General features: G+C 46.3%; 2 protein-coding genes across 6 annotated transcripts in view; both read left to right on the top strand.

Annotated features, from left to right (window-relative positions):
* PIR (pirin) overlaps positions 1-3,456 on the top strand; it is a 515,558-nt gene extending 512,102 nt beyond the window's left edge. For all 4 annotated transcript variants that reach the window (XM_085622324.1, XM_085622325.1, XM_085622326.1 and 1 more), the window contains one exon: positions 2,740-3,456. In XM_085622324.1, coding sequence (XP_085478450.1) covers positions 2,740-2,855 — 116 coding nt within the window. In that variant the 3' untranslated portion in view covers positions 2,856-3,456. The remainder of the gene's footprint in view (positions 1-2,739) is intronic.
* Positions 3,457-3,582: 126 nt separating this feature from the next.
* VEGFD (vascular endothelial growth factor D) overlaps positions 3,583-18,310 on the top strand; it is a 391,659-nt gene continuing 376,931 nt past the window's right edge. For both annotated transcript variants that reach the window (XM_085622323.1, XM_085622322.1), the window contains exon 1: positions 3,583-4,280. In XM_085622323.1, coding sequence (XP_085478449.1) covers positions 4,191-4,280 — 90 coding nt within the window. In that variant the 5' untranslated portion in view covers positions 3,583-4,190. The remainder of the gene's footprint in view (positions 4,281-18,310) is intronic.

The raw sequence follows: 18,310 nt of genomic DNA, 5'->3' as shown, positions 1-18,310 counted from the left end.
TAGCAGAGGTGTGACATCAAACCTTCTGTTTCCAACACAGGACAGTGTTTCTTTTATATTTTCCGTATGGAGTTTGTCCCGCTGGCTAAATGTGATCACATATTTGATTCAGTTTCTTTCTTTCTGTGTTGTATCTATAGTTCTTCTTGGGGACAAACACGTGCTCTCCTAATGGATAGATTAACTAGGGCACATAGGTGGCCTGTTTCAATGCATTTTTTGAATAATGTTTCAGCCTCTTCGAAATACTCTTGTTTCCACTTAGTGTCTTCTTTGTCAGAGCCATCAAACCCTTGAAGGTTGATAAGACCACCTATGTCAAGCTCATGCCAAAGAGAAAAAAGACTGGAACCCAGCAGGTCCTTCCACCTAATCTCCACCAGACTGACTCTTAGCAGATTCATTGAAATATCACACATATCTCTTCTTTCTTTGAAGACAGTGTCTACACGTTGATCACCATCTGGGGTGCTCTGAAGGTCACCGTCGACACAAGCAGAGTTGCTATGCTTCTACCTTTAACTTGGTGCATGGCCCCACCCTACTTAAGCGGCTGAGTGACCTCGGTATCCATGGTACAATCTTGACCTGGATTTCCCCCTGCCTCTCGTCTTACCTCTCCAACATTGCCTCCCTTCTGCTTTTATCTTCAGCTCCTTTCAATTCTTATACCGACATGTCTCTTGGTTCCACCATTACTACTCTCCTCTGCATTGCAAACCTAATACATTTACTGGACTCCATTGAGTTGTTGATGCTTACCTGTTACAACTATGCAGTTGACACCCAGATCATCTTAAAACGCGAAAAACCCTCAGACCTAGGCTACTGTTCCTTGGGATGTTTCTATAGACTGTTTCCTTGAAGCAGTGGCTCACTGGATGGTACAGCGGTCCACTGCTTGAAGGCATTAAACACCTTAGGTTCAAACCAGTTAAAGCAGATTATCACCAGTAGAAAGTGGACAAAGTACCATCTCACTTCCTCGTGCAGTCGAACACCCACCAGCGAGCTTGAGAGAAACGAGAGACCAGGAAGGGAGATGGGCTGCAACTTGTTGCTTGCACTGGGAGTAAAATCAAGTGATTAAAAGTGACTTTTACATCAGGCAAGCTCCACGTCCCATCTTGCGTCATCCAGTTTCCCATTACAGTGTTTAGTACACCATTGCCTCGAACTTATAACGCCTAGCTCATGTGGCGCCCTTTCGATCTAGAATAAGTGGCCAGACAACTCCTACATGTACACATGGACAACCCACATGTCTCACGTCCCGCTGCTCACCACTGGCTGTTTATGGCTAAGCGCAGCTCATTTAAGACTCTCTGCGTTGCATAGCAGGCCCTCCACGGCACTGGGTCGACCTTCCTCTAACTCAAACTGAGGCAATATTTCCAAACAAGGATACTCGGTTTCAAACTGCCTCCAACGCTGAGAATCCCTCTCTTCAGAAAAACATGCAGTGGTAGTTCTTTTTTCTCTGAACAAGCAGTCAAGCTCTGGATCTCATTCTCAGCAAATATAAGGACCCCCTTGAATTTGAGAGTGGTAAATGCTCGGTTGTTCCCCAAAAAGAATGACGCTGTTATGCACAGGTCAGTTTTCAGGCAGCTCATCGAGCTGCTATCGATTAGATCAGTGTTCCCAAATGGGATTCAGTCTCTCTTCCGAACCTCACACGCAATATCCAACGCTCCCCACGTAGATCACTCAAACCCCACACACTGGCAGCCATGCACACCAGGTGTAGGTGGGCCAGACAGGCCGTAGCATGCACCGGGCGTTTCCCGGTGGGCCGCCGAGGGGGGGGGGGGGGGGACACGGTTTTGGGCCCCCTGGGGCCGTTTCTGTTATGGGGAGCCGGCAATTTCTCTCCCTTGTTACAAAATCGGCCAAAACCGGCCCTAGCCAACAGCTCGGCCGCACCTCCCAGGGGTGGAGGGGAGGCCGAGCAGTTTGCCAGGGCCGGTTTCGGTTCCCAGTCCGGCCCTCCTACTCGATGGAGTGCGTGTAGGAAGCACTTGAGGGCCTCCTCACGAGTAGGAAGCTTTGTACAAATCCTGCAATGTAGTACAGTGTTCACTGCTGCTTCGCGAGTCCTTCAGCTTAAAACGCGCTGATGTGCGTTGTATTTCTTCTCTCCCACTGTATAGAAGAGAAAATAATGTAATTCCCTCATCTTTCCCGTCCCTGTCACAGTGGGGCGCAGGTACTGCGCAACGCAGCCGCTTCGCTTCACTGCTCGTACCCATTGTTTTCTGGTTTAACACTGGACAGTTAAAGGACAGACTTCATAACCCGGCATGGCATCCTACCCCGTGTTTGAGGTCATCGCGGAATTCCTCCCTTGTCTAGAAGGATCTATAAAATCACATTCCACTTGGTATGGGCCATTTCTTTTATTGTTTCTGGTAATGTCTAACCGGCTTTATTGCTACGGCTCTTTATTGCGTTTGTAAACAGGCGCAGGGCCCGGGCCCTGAAGGAAGGCCCCTTCTCAGCACCGAGCGTCTGCTGCACTTTTTTCCCTGTAAATAGAGAGATGGTCTTTGACGCAGGGCCGTATCTTCCATTGGTGCAGCAGGTGCAGGGGCACCGGGGCCTTCTGAACCCTGATCATTGATGTATTTCACAGCTCAAACAACTGCTATAGACGCATTTCCTTCCTTGCTCTAGGCGGGTCTATAACACACTATCTACGTCACTGCTTTGACGTGTTTTTTTCTGTTTATTCCCCAGGTCCGTTCGTGATGAACACCCAAGAGGAAATCCGGCAAACCATTGCTGATTTTAAGAACGGGACAAACGGGTTCGAAAGAGCAAAGGCTTGGAGGTCAAAGATTGGAAACAAATGAGGGGATCGTGGCCTCTTGCGTCATCGATGGACGCGTGCGGATTGTGTCTACAGAGTGGACATTATTGTACTTGCATACTGCATTATATATTTAAAAAGTGTAGAATCATAATACAGTGTGCACACTGCACACCTAATAACCAAAGTTTAGATGCAGCTGCCGAGATCCGTTTGTACTCTTAGAGAATACTCGTTTGTGGTGTTATGAATACGCACAATGTTTTGCAATTTATATGCGTAGCTGCCAGCTGATCCCATGTCACAAGGGTGACTTAGTCAGAATGTTCCAGCCCGCTGCACAAGGCGTGTTGGGACTCGTAGTTTTAATTTTCTCATTATAGGGCTTAGCCTGCAAGTACCAGCATGCCTAGTGATGTGGTGGAAAATACAGGACTGGCTGCGAGTCATCTTTGGGACACGGGGTCAGGGTGACAACTGTGCAGAAAACTTGCTTATGCCTGCACGCTTTTAGGAATGTCGTGTATCATTTTAGCAACTGTGATGCTCCAACCTTAAAAACGATTATTGGTGTATTTATATTTGTATTTTCTGTCACTCTGAATTCCAACCATGTGCAATAAAGTGCCTGACTGCAGAGCGCATCAGCTGTCCTCCGCTACATTTTTTGAAGTAAAAAATCGTTAGAGGAGTGAGGTGCCTTTGAGGCGCGTGTGGAGTTTGGTGGCGGGGGTTTCGTGTTTCAGGTAATCTGTTTTGGGGCAACGGCTGGCGGGAGAAGTCGTTTAAAGCGACAGCGCTATTGGGGGCTGGGAGTGCAGCCTGTCCGAATGGGATGAGAGCCAACATGGGACTGTGTTCTACCGAAGTCTGTGTCAGATTTAATTCACGTGCTTCTCCTAACTCCCCTGGAGGCTGCCGAGTGCGGACGGGTTCCGAATTGGGTCTCAGCCCTCACGAGCCCAGGACATCGGGGGCTGCTACCGAGCATCCTTCAAACACGCTGCAACCTTGGAACTTCATTCAAAGCGATTTTTATCCTTAAAGATTTTTTGGCAAGAGTTTCGTGATTACGGCGGCTCGCTGGTCTCACCTGAAAGATACCTCCGCGCTCCAGTCTGCACCTGGCTCCCCCAGACGGAATATGTAAACAAACGAAGGGCGACGCAAACGAGTGTTGCAAAACTATTCGAAGACTCAGTTAGACCGCTGCATGCAAGTGACCAGACTGAACAGAGCTTGCTCCCTGGATTCCATCCCCAGCGTGTTTCCTAGTTCGTTATTATTTTTGTGGGTTTTTTTTGTTGCTGCTATTTTTAGTTTGATATGCATCACCTTGACGGGCTAATCTAGTGAGGATATCATATCACCGGACACAATGCGTAGCCTCTGGGCTGTTGTGCATCTCTGCATGCTGTCGTTTCTGCATTTGCTGCTGGGCTTTGATTGCGAGCACAGCTCTCTGAAGGTAGGTGGATTTTGTCTGCCAATCTCATAACATCGTGTCTTATAAAGCGCCCAACGCTTGGGGTATCCAAGCGCTACAATAATAGGTGCTGCTGGTACCCACCTCAATTGTACTAACGGTATAGTATGCGCGGGATGGGAGTCCGAGCCAGGTGGGTTGGGGTGTATGGAGATGTGCGAATTGCCGGTTAGGCACACATTTCAGCAGTGAGTGCATTAACCCACTGGGCTCTTTTGCTGAGAATTAGAGTCTGCATTGGTCCCCACGCGGGCTACGCTTTTGCTATATATTTTCTTTTGCCGGATAACACTACTTATTAGCGTGTATTTCTTAAGAGACAATCTTATTCAGTTCAGGTTGATGCGAATATGCAGTGTTTTTATGTTGGTCTGTGCACATGTCACAAAGTACGGATGGAACAGTGTTTGCATGAGCGTGGGGGTGCTTTTACATAAAGAAGAAAGAAAAACGGAAACATTGTAACATAAACACAGTTTCAAAAATTGTTCATTGCATGCTACTATGCTCTCTCTCTCAAATGTCTGCTGGCAAAGCGGGTTAAAAGAGAGAGATAAAAAGACTCGATTTGGCACAAAGGAAAGCATTTTTAGATGATGGTGTAAAAAGTGAAGAGAAGTGTTTGGGATTTTAAAAATGTGTTTATGATTTTAAACGGGCTGTACGCTGGCAGCGAAGGGCCTTCTCCCCAGCAGAGCACAGTGTAGTTGGCACAAAGGTAGCCACGGTCTGTTTAGGGCAGTGCGACCGGTGCAACCGCACTGGGCGTTGACCTGATGGGGAGGGGGGGGGGGGTGCTGACCTCAGGTGCGGACGCTGTGTTTAGCAATAGGTTAAGATTCAAGCAGAGTTCCTTGTGCGTCCAGATTTCAGGCAGCAATAAAAATGTCAAGATAACTCTTGTGATTAATGTTCCTGCTAAGAGAGAGATTGGAGTTGTGTCTAGTGGCAGTTTTGACTCTCCATAAAGTAGCACAGAGGGTTAATGTGCCACTGCAAAGAACAGATCTGTATTTAAAGTGGATAGCTGAATTGACTAGTAAAGCCAGACGTTATCAGCGCTTTTAAACAAATGAAATATATGAGAGAGAAGGGCTATGGAGAGATTAGGGTTCCTTTAGCCGGGTAATAGTGAGGGAATCTGAGGATGATGTAATTGGGGGGGGGGCACCACAAAAGATTATCGCACAGGGTTCCACCAGCGCTAAAGCCGGGCCGGGGGTGGGGGGGGTCTCTGTGACAAGTTTTCTGTGTCTCCACAAACACCACACTGCTAATCCTCCTTCCATTTGATACTTACCACATTCAGCTGTGGAGCTAGGAGAGAGCCCTCACTGGTTGACTGAGTGACTGGCAGTGCAGCTTCTCTAAAACCAGGGCCTCTGGACATTTGTGGCAGTGGAGGACACATTATTATATGGTATTGTGTCATTTGTATAGCGCTTCCTGTCCTTATCTGGGTCGTTGAAGCACTTATCCACACGGATAGCACGCTACCCTGCATGGGGTCTGTGTGGGTGGAAGAGAGTTGTCTCTATGTTAAGCCTATGTAGGAAGTGTTTCCATGTCATGCATGAGGACCACTGAAGTGCGGTTCTGGCATGTAGTGCTTGGTGGTGTGATGGAACAGGAAGTCTGAGAGAGAGATTTTTACTTTGTGGTTTGCTGGCAGCTCTGATTCGTGCTCCAACTCTGCTTTTGATGTTGGTAATTTCTCATTTTTGTTCGGGCAGTAGGGTGTCCACTCCATTTTATGGATCCGGGGTGGGTTTGGTTGCAGGTGGAGAGGAAGAATGAGGGGGGATCAGAGATCTGCCCAGATCGACTGCGCTTGACTCCCTCTACATGACTGCCAATAAGTATGGAGAATTGCCAAGACGCACTCTCATGGTCGTCCTTTTATTGTTGACTCTATAAGTGTCAGCGCTCAGAGTTTGCGACAATTCTATTCAGACTGATAAAGACTTACCAAAGGTGTGCACTGTTTAGCCCATATTTAAACCAGTACCATTACAAAACTTGAGGGGCCCCTGCAAAGTGCACGGGGGTCCCCCACCATCAGGACCCAATCAGGAGCTCTCAGGCCAGGGGCGGACATGGCCCCCTGGAGCTCAGTCCCCCACCCACTGCAGGGGCTTCGGGGCTAGTGTTACCTCACTGATATAAACATACACTAAAACTGCCTCCGCTATAAATCAACACGTCAGTCAATTTGCAGAGCGTATGAGTCTGAATGTACAGGATGGATCAGTCATCACAATGATTTTTTTTACTTTGTGATCCAAAAGAACGTAGTTTACACTCACAATGATGGCGCGCCTCATGAACAACTAGGGACATTCCATCATATCAAATTAGCCCTCACTTGATTTCAACAATACAGAGGACATTCGTTCAAAGGACAGCTAAAGTGACAATAACCCATCACCATTGTGGAAGGGTTGTAAGGGCAAGAAATGTCCACAGAATAATATTTTACAGAAGATAAAAACAACCTTTTTTTTGTATGATAAGGTTAGTGTCCTCCAGTCCATCTGTTTGGATTTCAAGTGGGAGTATTGTCTCATGTAGTTCTTCAGAGGATGTAGTATCTGTCCCTCTACCAATAGTCAATAGTATGTGTGAGGACTTGTAAATTCAATATTGTTTTTCTGTCCTTTAACCCCTTCGCGGCGGCAGGAATTCCGCCGCGGCGCTAGGGGGGGTTTGGGGGCAGCACGGTGGCGCTGTGCTCGTGATGGAACCGCTCCGTCACGAGCCACGGTTGAGCTGTGCTCATGACGGAGTGGTTCCGTCACGTCTCCGTGCACTGCGCTAATCGCCCGCACAGGCGGGAAATTAGCGCCACGTGGGCGGAGCGGCGGCCAACGGCCGCAGCAAGACAGGACCACTCCGTCATGAGCACAGTGCAACCGTGGCTCATGACGGAGTGGTTCCGTCATGAGCAGGGAAGGGGTTAAAATGTCAGTTTTTCCTCGGGGGTAGGGCAGTGCGTTTCAAACCTTATTTACTAGGGTTCTCCTCCCGACAGGGGTCTGGTGAAGATGGTTCTGCTGTGGAATACTGCTTGGATTGTAGACTGGCAACCCCCTCAGGAGGTTTGGGAGGAATCGCAGGAGGCTGATATCTTGAAATATACTACATACAGCCCAGACATGTGTTCTGTTCTGGTTGTGATGGTCGCCATGTCATCATGCCTAGGCGTGCAAAAATACAATTCTTTCGTTAGCCGTGTGCCTCTAGATCGTGCTTCTTTTTTGTGGCAGCACCAAGTGAAAGGAACATGCGTACTTTTTCATAGTTTAAACCCACTGAATGTTGAGGGGCGATCGGCCTATTAGGGATTGCAAGAAACATTGGTCATTTACACAGAATGCTTCCACTAAATCTCATATGTCACTCACATGTCCCAGTCAGACCTGCAGCCCCCCCCCCCCAGTGCCTTGAGACCCTCACAGATGAGTAGTCACGCTTAACAAATACTGATTGATATGTCAGCAGTAGGGAATAATCTTTTTACCTTTAGTTGGGTGTCAACAGGGAGTGTCATTTGCCTGATTAGAGGAACGGCATGCTCAATGGTTGTTAGTCGAGAACAGCTGATGGGGCCTTTTTCTGCTCGGGATGACAGCTAACAATGTGCTGCATCTTCCGAGATATGCCCCACTACTAGCTAAAGGAAGAGAATTTTTTCTTTGTGGCTGCTTTCATGACATGATAGGAAATGTGGTAAAGGCTGGGACAGTGTTTCCTGAGTGGTTGCATTCTAGAATGCGTTATGAGCATTCCTTGTTTGAGGTCCCGCTGATGGCTCAAGGGAAGGGATCTTTCTTCATGTTTATGTTTGTGGCAAGATAGGAAATGTAGTACAAGTTGGGAAAATGTTTCCAGAGTAATGAGTTAAACCTTTAAGAATATATTTGTTCAAACGCAGTCCGTGTATATGAGAAGTATCTTATTTTTGAGATGTGTATTTGGCTCGCTTATTTATGGCGGGCAAAGTATCTTTTTAATGTTATTCACTCATGGGATGTGTTAGAATCAGGGTTCTCTGGTTGGCACAGGTAGGTACTTGTGACAATCAGGGAACCTTTCTTCTAATCAGGGTAAGGGGTTACACTCCTAAAATAACGCCTGCTCACCCTCTAGGCAGCTTGGCGCGAGCAGACAAGGCTTATCTCAGAGCGTTATAGGTTAAGCATTTGTGAACACATACAGTAACCAAGTGACAACACTACAGATGGACACCACACAGGTTTTTATATTAAAAATAAGGATTCTTTATATAGAGTTACCACAAGACCATTAAACGACAAAAATACACAATACTGTTACTTTAGATGGTAGAAGTTTGCTTAGTTCTCTTAAGTTCTTAAATGCGACACTTTAAGTCAATGTACCTTAGATGCGACACGCAGGGCAACAAAAGTGTTGCAACGATGCTGATGCGATGAAGTTTTTGGTGCAAAGAAATAGACGTGAAGATCTTCCAGATGCGTTACGCTTCTCTGACATTTGCGAGACGCTTCCGCTCGATGCGTCCGCTACAGCGGTGTCACCCCTTTACGCGATGCGACGACAGCAGCTCCGACGGCGGCACGCTTCTCCGTGGATGCGAGGTGCTTTTCTTGATGCATTGCAATGCGACAACTACGATGACTGCGATGGCGACACGCTTCGTCCTCGATGCGAGACTCTTCTCTTGATGCAGTGCAATGCGTCAGCTACGATGGCTGCGATGGCGACACGCTTCTTCGGTGTTGCGAGATACTTCCGGAATGATGCGAGACGCTTCCGCTCGATGCGATGCTGCAGCGGCGACACCCTTTGCGAGATGCGACGACAACAGCTCCGACGGCGGCACGCTTCTCCTTCTCGAGTCGCGCTTCCAGCTCCTTGCGACACGCAGTCCCTCAGAAGGCCCAACAACAGCAGCAGGCACTTCCAAAAGACTCTGGGGAGCTGGGGGTGAAGTCCACTGGTCCTGGGACTTCGTTCAGGGGGCAAGCTCAGCACAAGCCCTTGGAGATCTTTTAAGCACAAGTTCAATTAAAGTCTTTGTAGTCTTTTCTCCTCTCCTTTCAGCAGCAAGGCAACCACTGCAGGCCAATCCCCCAGGTCAGGGACAGTACTCCTCCTTACAGCTTTCCCAGTTCCTTCTCCTCAGGCAGAGGTTCTTTTTGTCAAGCAGGATCTAATTTCTTGGGAGCAGGGTCCCAATACTTATACCCCTAATTCCTTTGTTCCTCTGGGGTAGAGGGGCCTTTGCCCAGTCCAAACCAGTTCTTGAGCACTTTGTTGACATGACTCTGCCTTTCTATTCAGGGTGCAGGGCAGAGACATCAGCCGCTCCACAAGAGTTCGAGCCAGTATTGTGGTGGCAGAGCACAGCCCTATTCAGAGTCCAGGTGCACTCCTCCCACCCATCTGGATGTCAATCTCTCTATTCACCACCAGGCTACCTAGCCCTGCCCCTCTGGGTTTCCCCAGCCCTGTCACTCACACAAACCAGACAGGCAGATACACATCATAGCAGAGGCGGGCTGAAATGGTTAGGCAAGCAAATACCAACTTTCTAAAAGTGATATTTGCAAACACAGAATATTAAAATAAACTTTACTAAAAGGTGTATTTTATTATTCTGAGTTCAGGCATACTAAACTCGATATTCTACCATGTTCCCTGGGTCTGTTAGGATCATAGGATGTAACAATTCTAACAGCCCATTCTGGCCTATGGAGAACAGGTAGCCTTACAATAGTGAAAAACGAAAATGGCTGTAATTCACTATTAGGACATGCCACACACATCAGGCTTGTTCTACCTTATGCTTACAATGCACCCGGCCCTTGGGCCTACCATAGGGGTGACTAATATGAAGTTAAGGGAAGGTTTAGGGACTGGGAAGTGGGTGCACTTGCCCAGTCAGCATGACAGTACCAGACTGCATGCAGGCTCTGCAATGACAGACCTAGACACACTTTACCAGGCCGCTTCTGTGGGTGGCACAACCAGTGCTGCAAGCCCACCAGCAGCATTTGTATTTACAAGCCCTGGGCACTCCTGGTGCACTTTACTGGGGTCTGACAGTAAACCAAATAAGCCAATCATGGAATCCAACCAACATATACATTTTACATAGGGAGAGCATATGCACTTTAGCACTGAACAGCAGTGGTAAAGTGCCCAGAGTCATAGAATAGCCAACAACAGGTCAGAAAAAGTACAGGAGGAAGGTAAAAATGTCAGGGATGACCCTGCAAAAAGGGCCAAGTCCAACAGGATGATAAGGATTCAACTTGGTTTTTTTGCAGCATTAAAAACAAAGCAGAAGGGACCTCTTGATCTAGTTGAGAGTGCTCACTCTAAACTACCAAGGTTTGACTCAGAACATATCTACTTTTATTGATCTTACTTTGTATTCTTGCCACCTTGTACGATTGGTGGTGGTAGTGTGTGAAAAAATGTTTTAAAAATTGTGAAAACACCTATTTAGATACTTAATTAAATAGAGGATAGATAGAGTTTCTCAGATTAGAGTTTCTCCTTTCCTAACTTCTTGGACTAGCCTGCTGTTGTGCCACCACAATAAACCAGTGCCTTTGTCCGTGGCATTTGCATTGCCATCCTGCCAACCTGGGGCCAAATTCAAACACCCCTGGTCTTGCCATTGTGTCATGCAAAGCAAGGCAACGCAAGGGTTTAAGTGAGATTTACTAAGCCATACAAAGCCACCTTGTGTATTCCTTTGGTGTTTTAGTAAATCCAGAGCAATGCAAGGTAGCGCAAATCGCTGCCTTGTGCTACTCTGCGTTGGTAAGGCCATCATCATATCTCTTTATTCAATTATTGAACAGTAACCATAAAAGAACAGTAAAAAGACATGACATAAAGTCAACACATATCTATATATAGCAATGCACATAACATATCCTAACCATCAGAAAACAGGTTATAATAAAAGCTAAAAAAGAGTCTTAAAATTCATTAAGTTGCGCCAGTGCCGAGCACTTTTTAAAAATCTACCAGCAGAATGGCAAGCAGCCAGCTCATACATCTTTCGGGGAAATTAAAATGCCATTCTGTATTGCCTAAACCCATACACTTTATGAATAGGTAGGAAGTGTCTGTGCCAGAAAGGCTCATAATAGCAACAAAAAAAAGAAAGTGCTCAAACGTTTGCAAAGAGGAATTATCACAGGGGCAAAGTAATATACTTTTTGCTGGCCTATTGGGAAGCAGAGGAGACTGTGGGTTGAGCCTAGCCGAAACTTAGTTAGAAGGGGCCATTCCCAGACATTTCTCATCATGCTTTGGGAAGGCATTCCATGGGCGGAGCTCGGGCATTCCCATTCATCCACCCATGGATTTTGGTGCATTCCCAGAAGTAGAAAGACTTGTAAACATGGGAATGTGTCAAAAAGATACTCTTTCGTGACAGAGGCGTAACAAGGAGAAATATAATACTGCAGCACACCTAGAAAGAGGAAAATGCCTCTATGGAAGGTGCACATAAAAAATCCTGCCTGTAGCGCAGGCACCCTTGCACCATGGCAGAAGGTGCCTGCGTTGGCACTAGGCAGCACTCAGTGCGCCAGCGCTAGGAGAGAGCAGGAATGTGTCATATCGTAGTACAATTGACACATGCCTGCTCTCTTGTCAATTAACTCAGCAAGTTGTCTTGCTATGTTCTGTGACTTTATGATAGATCGGCCCCCTAATATTTAAAAGGTAGCAGACCTTTCCCACATGTAACTTAACATTAAAGATATTCAGTTGGTATAGTATGCAGCCCAAACAACACAACACATTACAGCTCAGGCAACGGACAACCAACCACTCATTCCCTCTTATAGATCAAAGTTAACAACCGAGTGTGTGGCACCCTCACCCATTGACAAGCATCCATTAAATATTCCTGACAGGTTGGAGCACATCATATTCATCAGATTGCAACAATAAATATTCACCATTTAACTCTGCTTTGAGTAGGCCACTCTTCACGGAACAAACAGGACAGACCGCTATGGCCTTTATATGAGTGGACTGGCGATGCTCCCATGAACGCCCCCCCAGGAGGAACCTCTACTGAGGGTAACCGTAAATCCGGAGTAGAGAGTAACTTCTGTTGCTGACCCCATTGGAGAGTCTAAGAACCTTGTTATGTGGCTACTGACATTAGTGAAACAGGAATACAGCAATAGTACCGAATGGGAGCTTATACGAAGCCATAAACATGACAGAAATGCCGGGAACACAAGTTATATCACCTTACACGACATAACACATACCTGGTATATCACAAGGCACCACCCTGTGACGCACGGTTTAATCACTATTCACACGGCCACCTGCCAGCGAGGAGCCAGTCACGCGCTGGCGAAGAACCATTCACTCACTGTCTGTCACGCGCTGGGCTGAAAACCCTCGCACGTCATCTGCTCCCATCTCTGAACTCTCTGCTCAGATGGGATCCTCTAACAACCTCCTCAGGACATGGGGGTTGGCGGTAAATAGGTTCCTTCTTAGCGTGTGGAGGGTATGTGTGACTGGGCAATGCAGGGTCCTCTCTGGTCCCAGTTATTCGACCTTTCTTTTCGAGACTGAGATTCAAGCAGAGATGCAAAATCTTCCCTTAATTTCCAAAAGTTCTTTAATCTACTGGAAGTCTCCAAAACCTGCGGGAAGTTGAGAAATCTGCACTGCAGTGTTAGCCGAGGTCTTTCTTAATGACCTATTAATGCTGCGATTGCAAATCCGAAACGTAGGACAGCCGGGGGCACGCGCCGCAGTATGCAGACAGCGCCTGCACTCCCTCAGCTTCCACTCTGACAGGATGCAGTAAAACCACATCTCGAGGAAATGCTTCGGTGTCCTGAAGCTTGCCCCTAAAAGCACTTCTCTTACTTTATTCAAGGACAAGCCGTAGAGCAGAAACAAGGGAGAACTGAGGGGAGGCCACTGGTCTCCCCTGCAGAAAGTAATACCTCAGCTTTCTTCCCTGCTCTTTATAATGCTCCGCCCCACGGAAATATTTAAATGTTAAGGTGTATCTCTCAGTTTTTGTTATTTAGCCTCTGTGTCATTAGAAAGCTGCATTACCATGAAAAACGAAAAAGAATAACACGTGCACCGAAGCACCATATTTCAAGATTCTCTGTAAGTTCGCAGGAATACTACACATTAATATGTGCCCATTTCTATGAGTGGCAATATTGCACATTTATCGTTAAATAGTAGTAACTTGTGGAAACAGCAAGGTTTTCTGTATGCATTGGTGCGGAATTTGCTACGTGCTTGGGTATTCCGTGTTGACGCTGCTTTAACTGGGCCGACACTGACTGCTCTCTGTACCGGGATATTCTCATTTTGCCTCACCCAAGCACTGGAATTTCTCGTTTCCAATGTTGAAAACCGGTACTCGCCGAACAGAAGTGCAAAGAGGCAGGTCGTGACCGAGACATGCCCTGCTCCCGGTCCATCCAACCGGCTGCTGCTTTGCTATCGCCAGCCCGAATCAGCAACATGCAACAAAGATGTGTGCCTCCATGGGCCCTTGAGCTGTGTTTGTAGGTCAGTGATCGATGCCCCACCCTAGATTGTCCTGCAGAAGCACCCTAGCTTAGGCACAGTGTCAAAACAAAATAAAAGCAAACTCTGGCCCTCATGCATAGCATAATAAATTACTCATGTATGCTACAGGACAGACACACACTTTTCCATTTATAACTTTTCCACAGTAGCTTGATACCTGCCTTGCCAGGGTGGTGAAGCGCTATTTAAATACAATCACAATACAATCCACCCCAGTCTTGGAGGTTATCCAAGCACACACGTGAGACGACTTAAGAGTGCTACACACATTATCTATCGCCTTGCTGATGGCGGTGGCCAGCTATTGTGGATAAACATTTTTGATCTAATAAAACTGCTCAATTTTGTGTCTCTTCTGAGAAGCTTTTCTGGTTTCTTCTGTTATCCAGAGATTTGAAAAAAAAATCTACTATTTTTTAAAAGGCTTATCAGCAGGTGATGTTACCATGGGGGGCTGGGGGGGAGGGGGGTGTTGCCCAGTGTTCGCATTATACTCAGCTACCCCTCTTTGAGAAGAGACCCCAAATTTCGGACCACTGCTTGTCAAATTTGTATCTACCCTGCTTGAGTTCTAACTCACAATTTAAGTAACCGCTATCCGTGTTACCATATTTTCGTCTTTTCATTTTATATACCTCATAAAGAGTGAAAAGCACAGTTGGTCCTACAGGGATGCAAACCTATGATATTCATGTTCTAATCTTTCTGAATACATCTGCTAAGTATCTGAGCATCCAACTAGTACATGTTACTAGTTGGTGGTTACAAGTTTGCCCGTGCAATAGCAGCATTAATCCAAACTTAACTACATTTTGATGTTGGCACATTAATAGCTTGAGCTATCTCACTGTTATGGGAAAATATGATATGCATATTACACACAAACGCACCCACCACTCTGGCGCTGGCAAGTTGACCCCTGAGGTACCTTACTGAAATTGAAAGTAGACCCGTCAGCTAAACAAAAAGCTTTACAAAAAACTACCAATTTAGAAGAAAATGTCGGCCTGAGAGTTCCAAGATTGTTCAGTCAACAATCTGCCCTGTGACAGTAGGCCCAATGCTCGTCGCCTATTGGGGCATGTGATCCTTCCTTTGTCCTTGTTGGGATACTCTAGTATTGGGCACCGCATTTTATTGAACATATCAGATTCGTCTTGGAGTTCAGGTGCAATCTTTTCATTAGCTAACAATTGCCATATCATGTGCAGCCACATGGTGGTATTTGGGATGAGGTCTTTTTCCCAGAGGCTTAGTATAGTCCATTTTGCTGCCAGGAGGACATGGGAGATTCTCTTTCCTTTGGGGGAGTGAAGGGGAAAGGAATTATTTTGAGGTTGGCCCAATAAGATAGATATAGGGTCCCTACAGAGAAGCTTCCCCCTCATTGTCCGGTACAGCGGTTAAGTCCTCCCTACAGAATTGATCGAAACTTGGATATGATAGATGCTCCCCATCCCTCTGCATCCCCTCCAGCATGACCTGGGTCTGCTGGCTTCTATTATGTGAATTTGTGTTGGGGTGTTATGACATTCTTCGGATTATTTTATAAGGTACTTCCCTGCCTTGTGCATGTTTAACAAAATTAGACATTCAAGTGTAAATGGTCTCCCATTGTTTATCATCTAATGCAATGTCCAAATCCTCTTCCCAAGCCCTCTTGTAATGGGGTTGTAACTGTGGGATGTTGGTAAGTACAGTGTTATAGATCTAGGAGATCAGGTTGCGGGTTGTCGTGAGGACCTGAAGAACGTTTTCTAAATATGGCAGGGGTCCTGTGGCCTCTGCTTTAAGTTGGGGGTGAAGGGCCATTGCCTTATTTGCAAGTAATGGATACCTCTCTCCATCGATATTTAGTATGTCTGTTTGTTGTCTTCAAAAGATTGGATAGAGCCCTAATGAATTAGATCTCTGAGTTGATAGCAGCCATTTGCGATCCATGTCTGAAACCTGGATCTCTCCGGGCTGGGGAAGAATGCCTGAGGTTCAACAGGTACATCTAGCCGATGGTCAGGTGTTGGCTGTGTCATAGGATTCATGGTGCACCACACTGATAAAGCCCAACAAGGCCGAAACCTGTTTGAGGTTGCTGGTGATCCCATTCAGGCGTGGTATGCCCTAGCACCCAAGTCTTTTGGACCAGCTCCAAAACTGATTTGCGTGGGTTGACCCCTCTCAGGAGTAAAACAGTGAGCAAATAATGACTGAATGAAGTGCATACCAGAGTAATTATGAGTGGCTGGGATTAATTCAGGTTTTCCACCCATCACTCTTTTAAACAAGGTACCTTAAATTTGATGGGCATCCAGGCATGGGCCCCATGCTTGCCGTCCCATAGAACTCATGCAGCACCTCACTGATGAGGCCCAACATGACCAACACTGGTCAAAACCCAGCGAGGTGCAGAGAGAGCATTTTCATGATAGAAAGAGGGAATGGGCAGTATAGTACCCAGCTCCTTGAGGGGCAGACCTGCACAGACAATTTCTCTCATTGGGCCTGTGGAGAAGATGATGCGGGAGCAATGAAGTACAGACAACCCCTGTCAATAAACACAAGGGAGCAGTATAAAACCGAGAATTCATGTCCATACAGCGCAACAGCAAATGATGGTGCTACACTCTCTTATGCTTAACCCCTTCAGTGCCACGCCCTTTCCCCCTCCTGTGCCGGGCGTTGCATTAGTGGGTGGGGTTCATGACGAGATAGTCTCGTCATGGGCACAGCGCAACCGTGCTCCATGACGAGACTATCTCGTCATGGGCACAGAAGAGGTTAACCTATCTAAAACTGCAATAGTCCCGTTTACATCCTCTACCACACCGCTCTCCTGCCACCATTTATTTGTTTCCTACCTGACATGGTTACCTGGTGGCCCTCCACCAGAAAGTTTAGAGTGCTGTATAATTAAAGTATGTTCACAAAACATTTTAACTCTACCACAGTCACAACAGCCAGATTCCAACTGCTTAACATTAAGAAAAGACAACCTTAAGTTGCATTCCCTGGAACCAAGGCAGCTCATCAATACACTTGCTGTAAGTAAGGCAGATTGTTTTATTAGCATACTTGTAGGCATTAGTCCTTATATCCTCTTTACAAACGGGTATATTTGAAAAACAGTCGCTCTTCATCCCTCTCAGTGCCAATTCACTTATCACGGACAAGAGGCAGACTGATTATGTGCCAGGTATAGGAAACATGTCTTTACTTCAATTTGCAAGGGGAATCATAACCTATAGTGCCTTGTATTGGTGAAACCTACCACAATTACTTCTCAGCTTGACCAGTATGCTGTGCTAACCTTCGGTTCTTATCTGTTCCAAAATCTTTCTGGGCTCATCCCACTTACTTCACCTTCTTGCTCCCGCGCAATGGAACTCCCACTCGGATCCTCCCACCATCCTTCGAGACTGTTCTCCAATGCCATCTCTTCAACCTGTAGACCGAGACTAATTTCCAGTGCCATCTCGCCAACTTGTAGACCTATCATCAGTGACTTCCTCCTCCCACACCTGGAGTGATCCCTGTGCCCCAGAGAAAACATGTTCACAATGCACTCCCATTGCCTCACACTTTGAAAGCTCCTACTACACTGGTAATGACTGTGACATGTTCTAATGTTCATGCAGATTGCCTAATCCATCACTTAACAATGGCTCCCCTGACTCTATGGACCCACCCTAACACCACGCCTGTTCTATGCACCATTCATGTTTGCTATGTAAAACATTTCCGCTTGCAATTCTTCTGCCTCTCTTGAAAGTGATACTTATAGCAGGCCTGGTGAGAATTTTAGGGATTTTTTTGAGTGAGTTTGGAGAAAAAAAGAATCGACCCAGGATGAAATAGTGCCAGTTATTCCTGTCCATTTTCTAGCCTGTGCTTCAATATAGTGTGATCATAAGTATTGTAGGCTGCGGATAGATGGAAGTGAATGAGGGCTGTTTTTTGCATCATCGTCCTTTGAGAGGGGGAGTTTTTCCTTTACGGCAGTTGAGGTGCCCTTTGCGGGTCCAAACACAGGCTGTCATAATGGAGGTGATTTTTTATTTACACAAACTCTTGTCTTGGTGATGTCTGGGCATCTCCTTGTACAGGATCCTGGAAGGTGAGAGAGGTGCTGCAGTTAGAGAGGCACTTATATATTTGTGGTGTGCAGCTCAGAAATAAAGAATAATATCCGCATTAGGCAGATCCAATTCAATATATTATTCACCAACAATTAATGTTTTTGTCATGCATATTACTACAGGAGTTCCATTTTTATAACCGTGCCTTTTCTGTCTCCTATAATAAAATGGATTCTGTTAAACATATAGGGCTATATGTAGGTAATTTCTATTTACCGATTCCTAAATACCGAATTTTACCGATTCGGTATTTAAGAATCAGTAAATAGAATGTAGGTAAAAAAT

The sequence above is a fragment of the Triturus cristatus genome, chromosome 8 (genome assembly GCF_964204655.1).
Source record: "Triturus cristatus chromosome 8, aTriCri1.1, whole genome shotgun sequence".
NCBI classification, from domain to species: Eukaryota; Metazoa; Chordata; class Amphibia; order Caudata; family Salamandridae; genus Triturus; species Triturus cristatus.
Note: the sequence above shows the minus strand (reverse complement) of the source record. Positions and strands in the feature narration are given on the sequence as shown.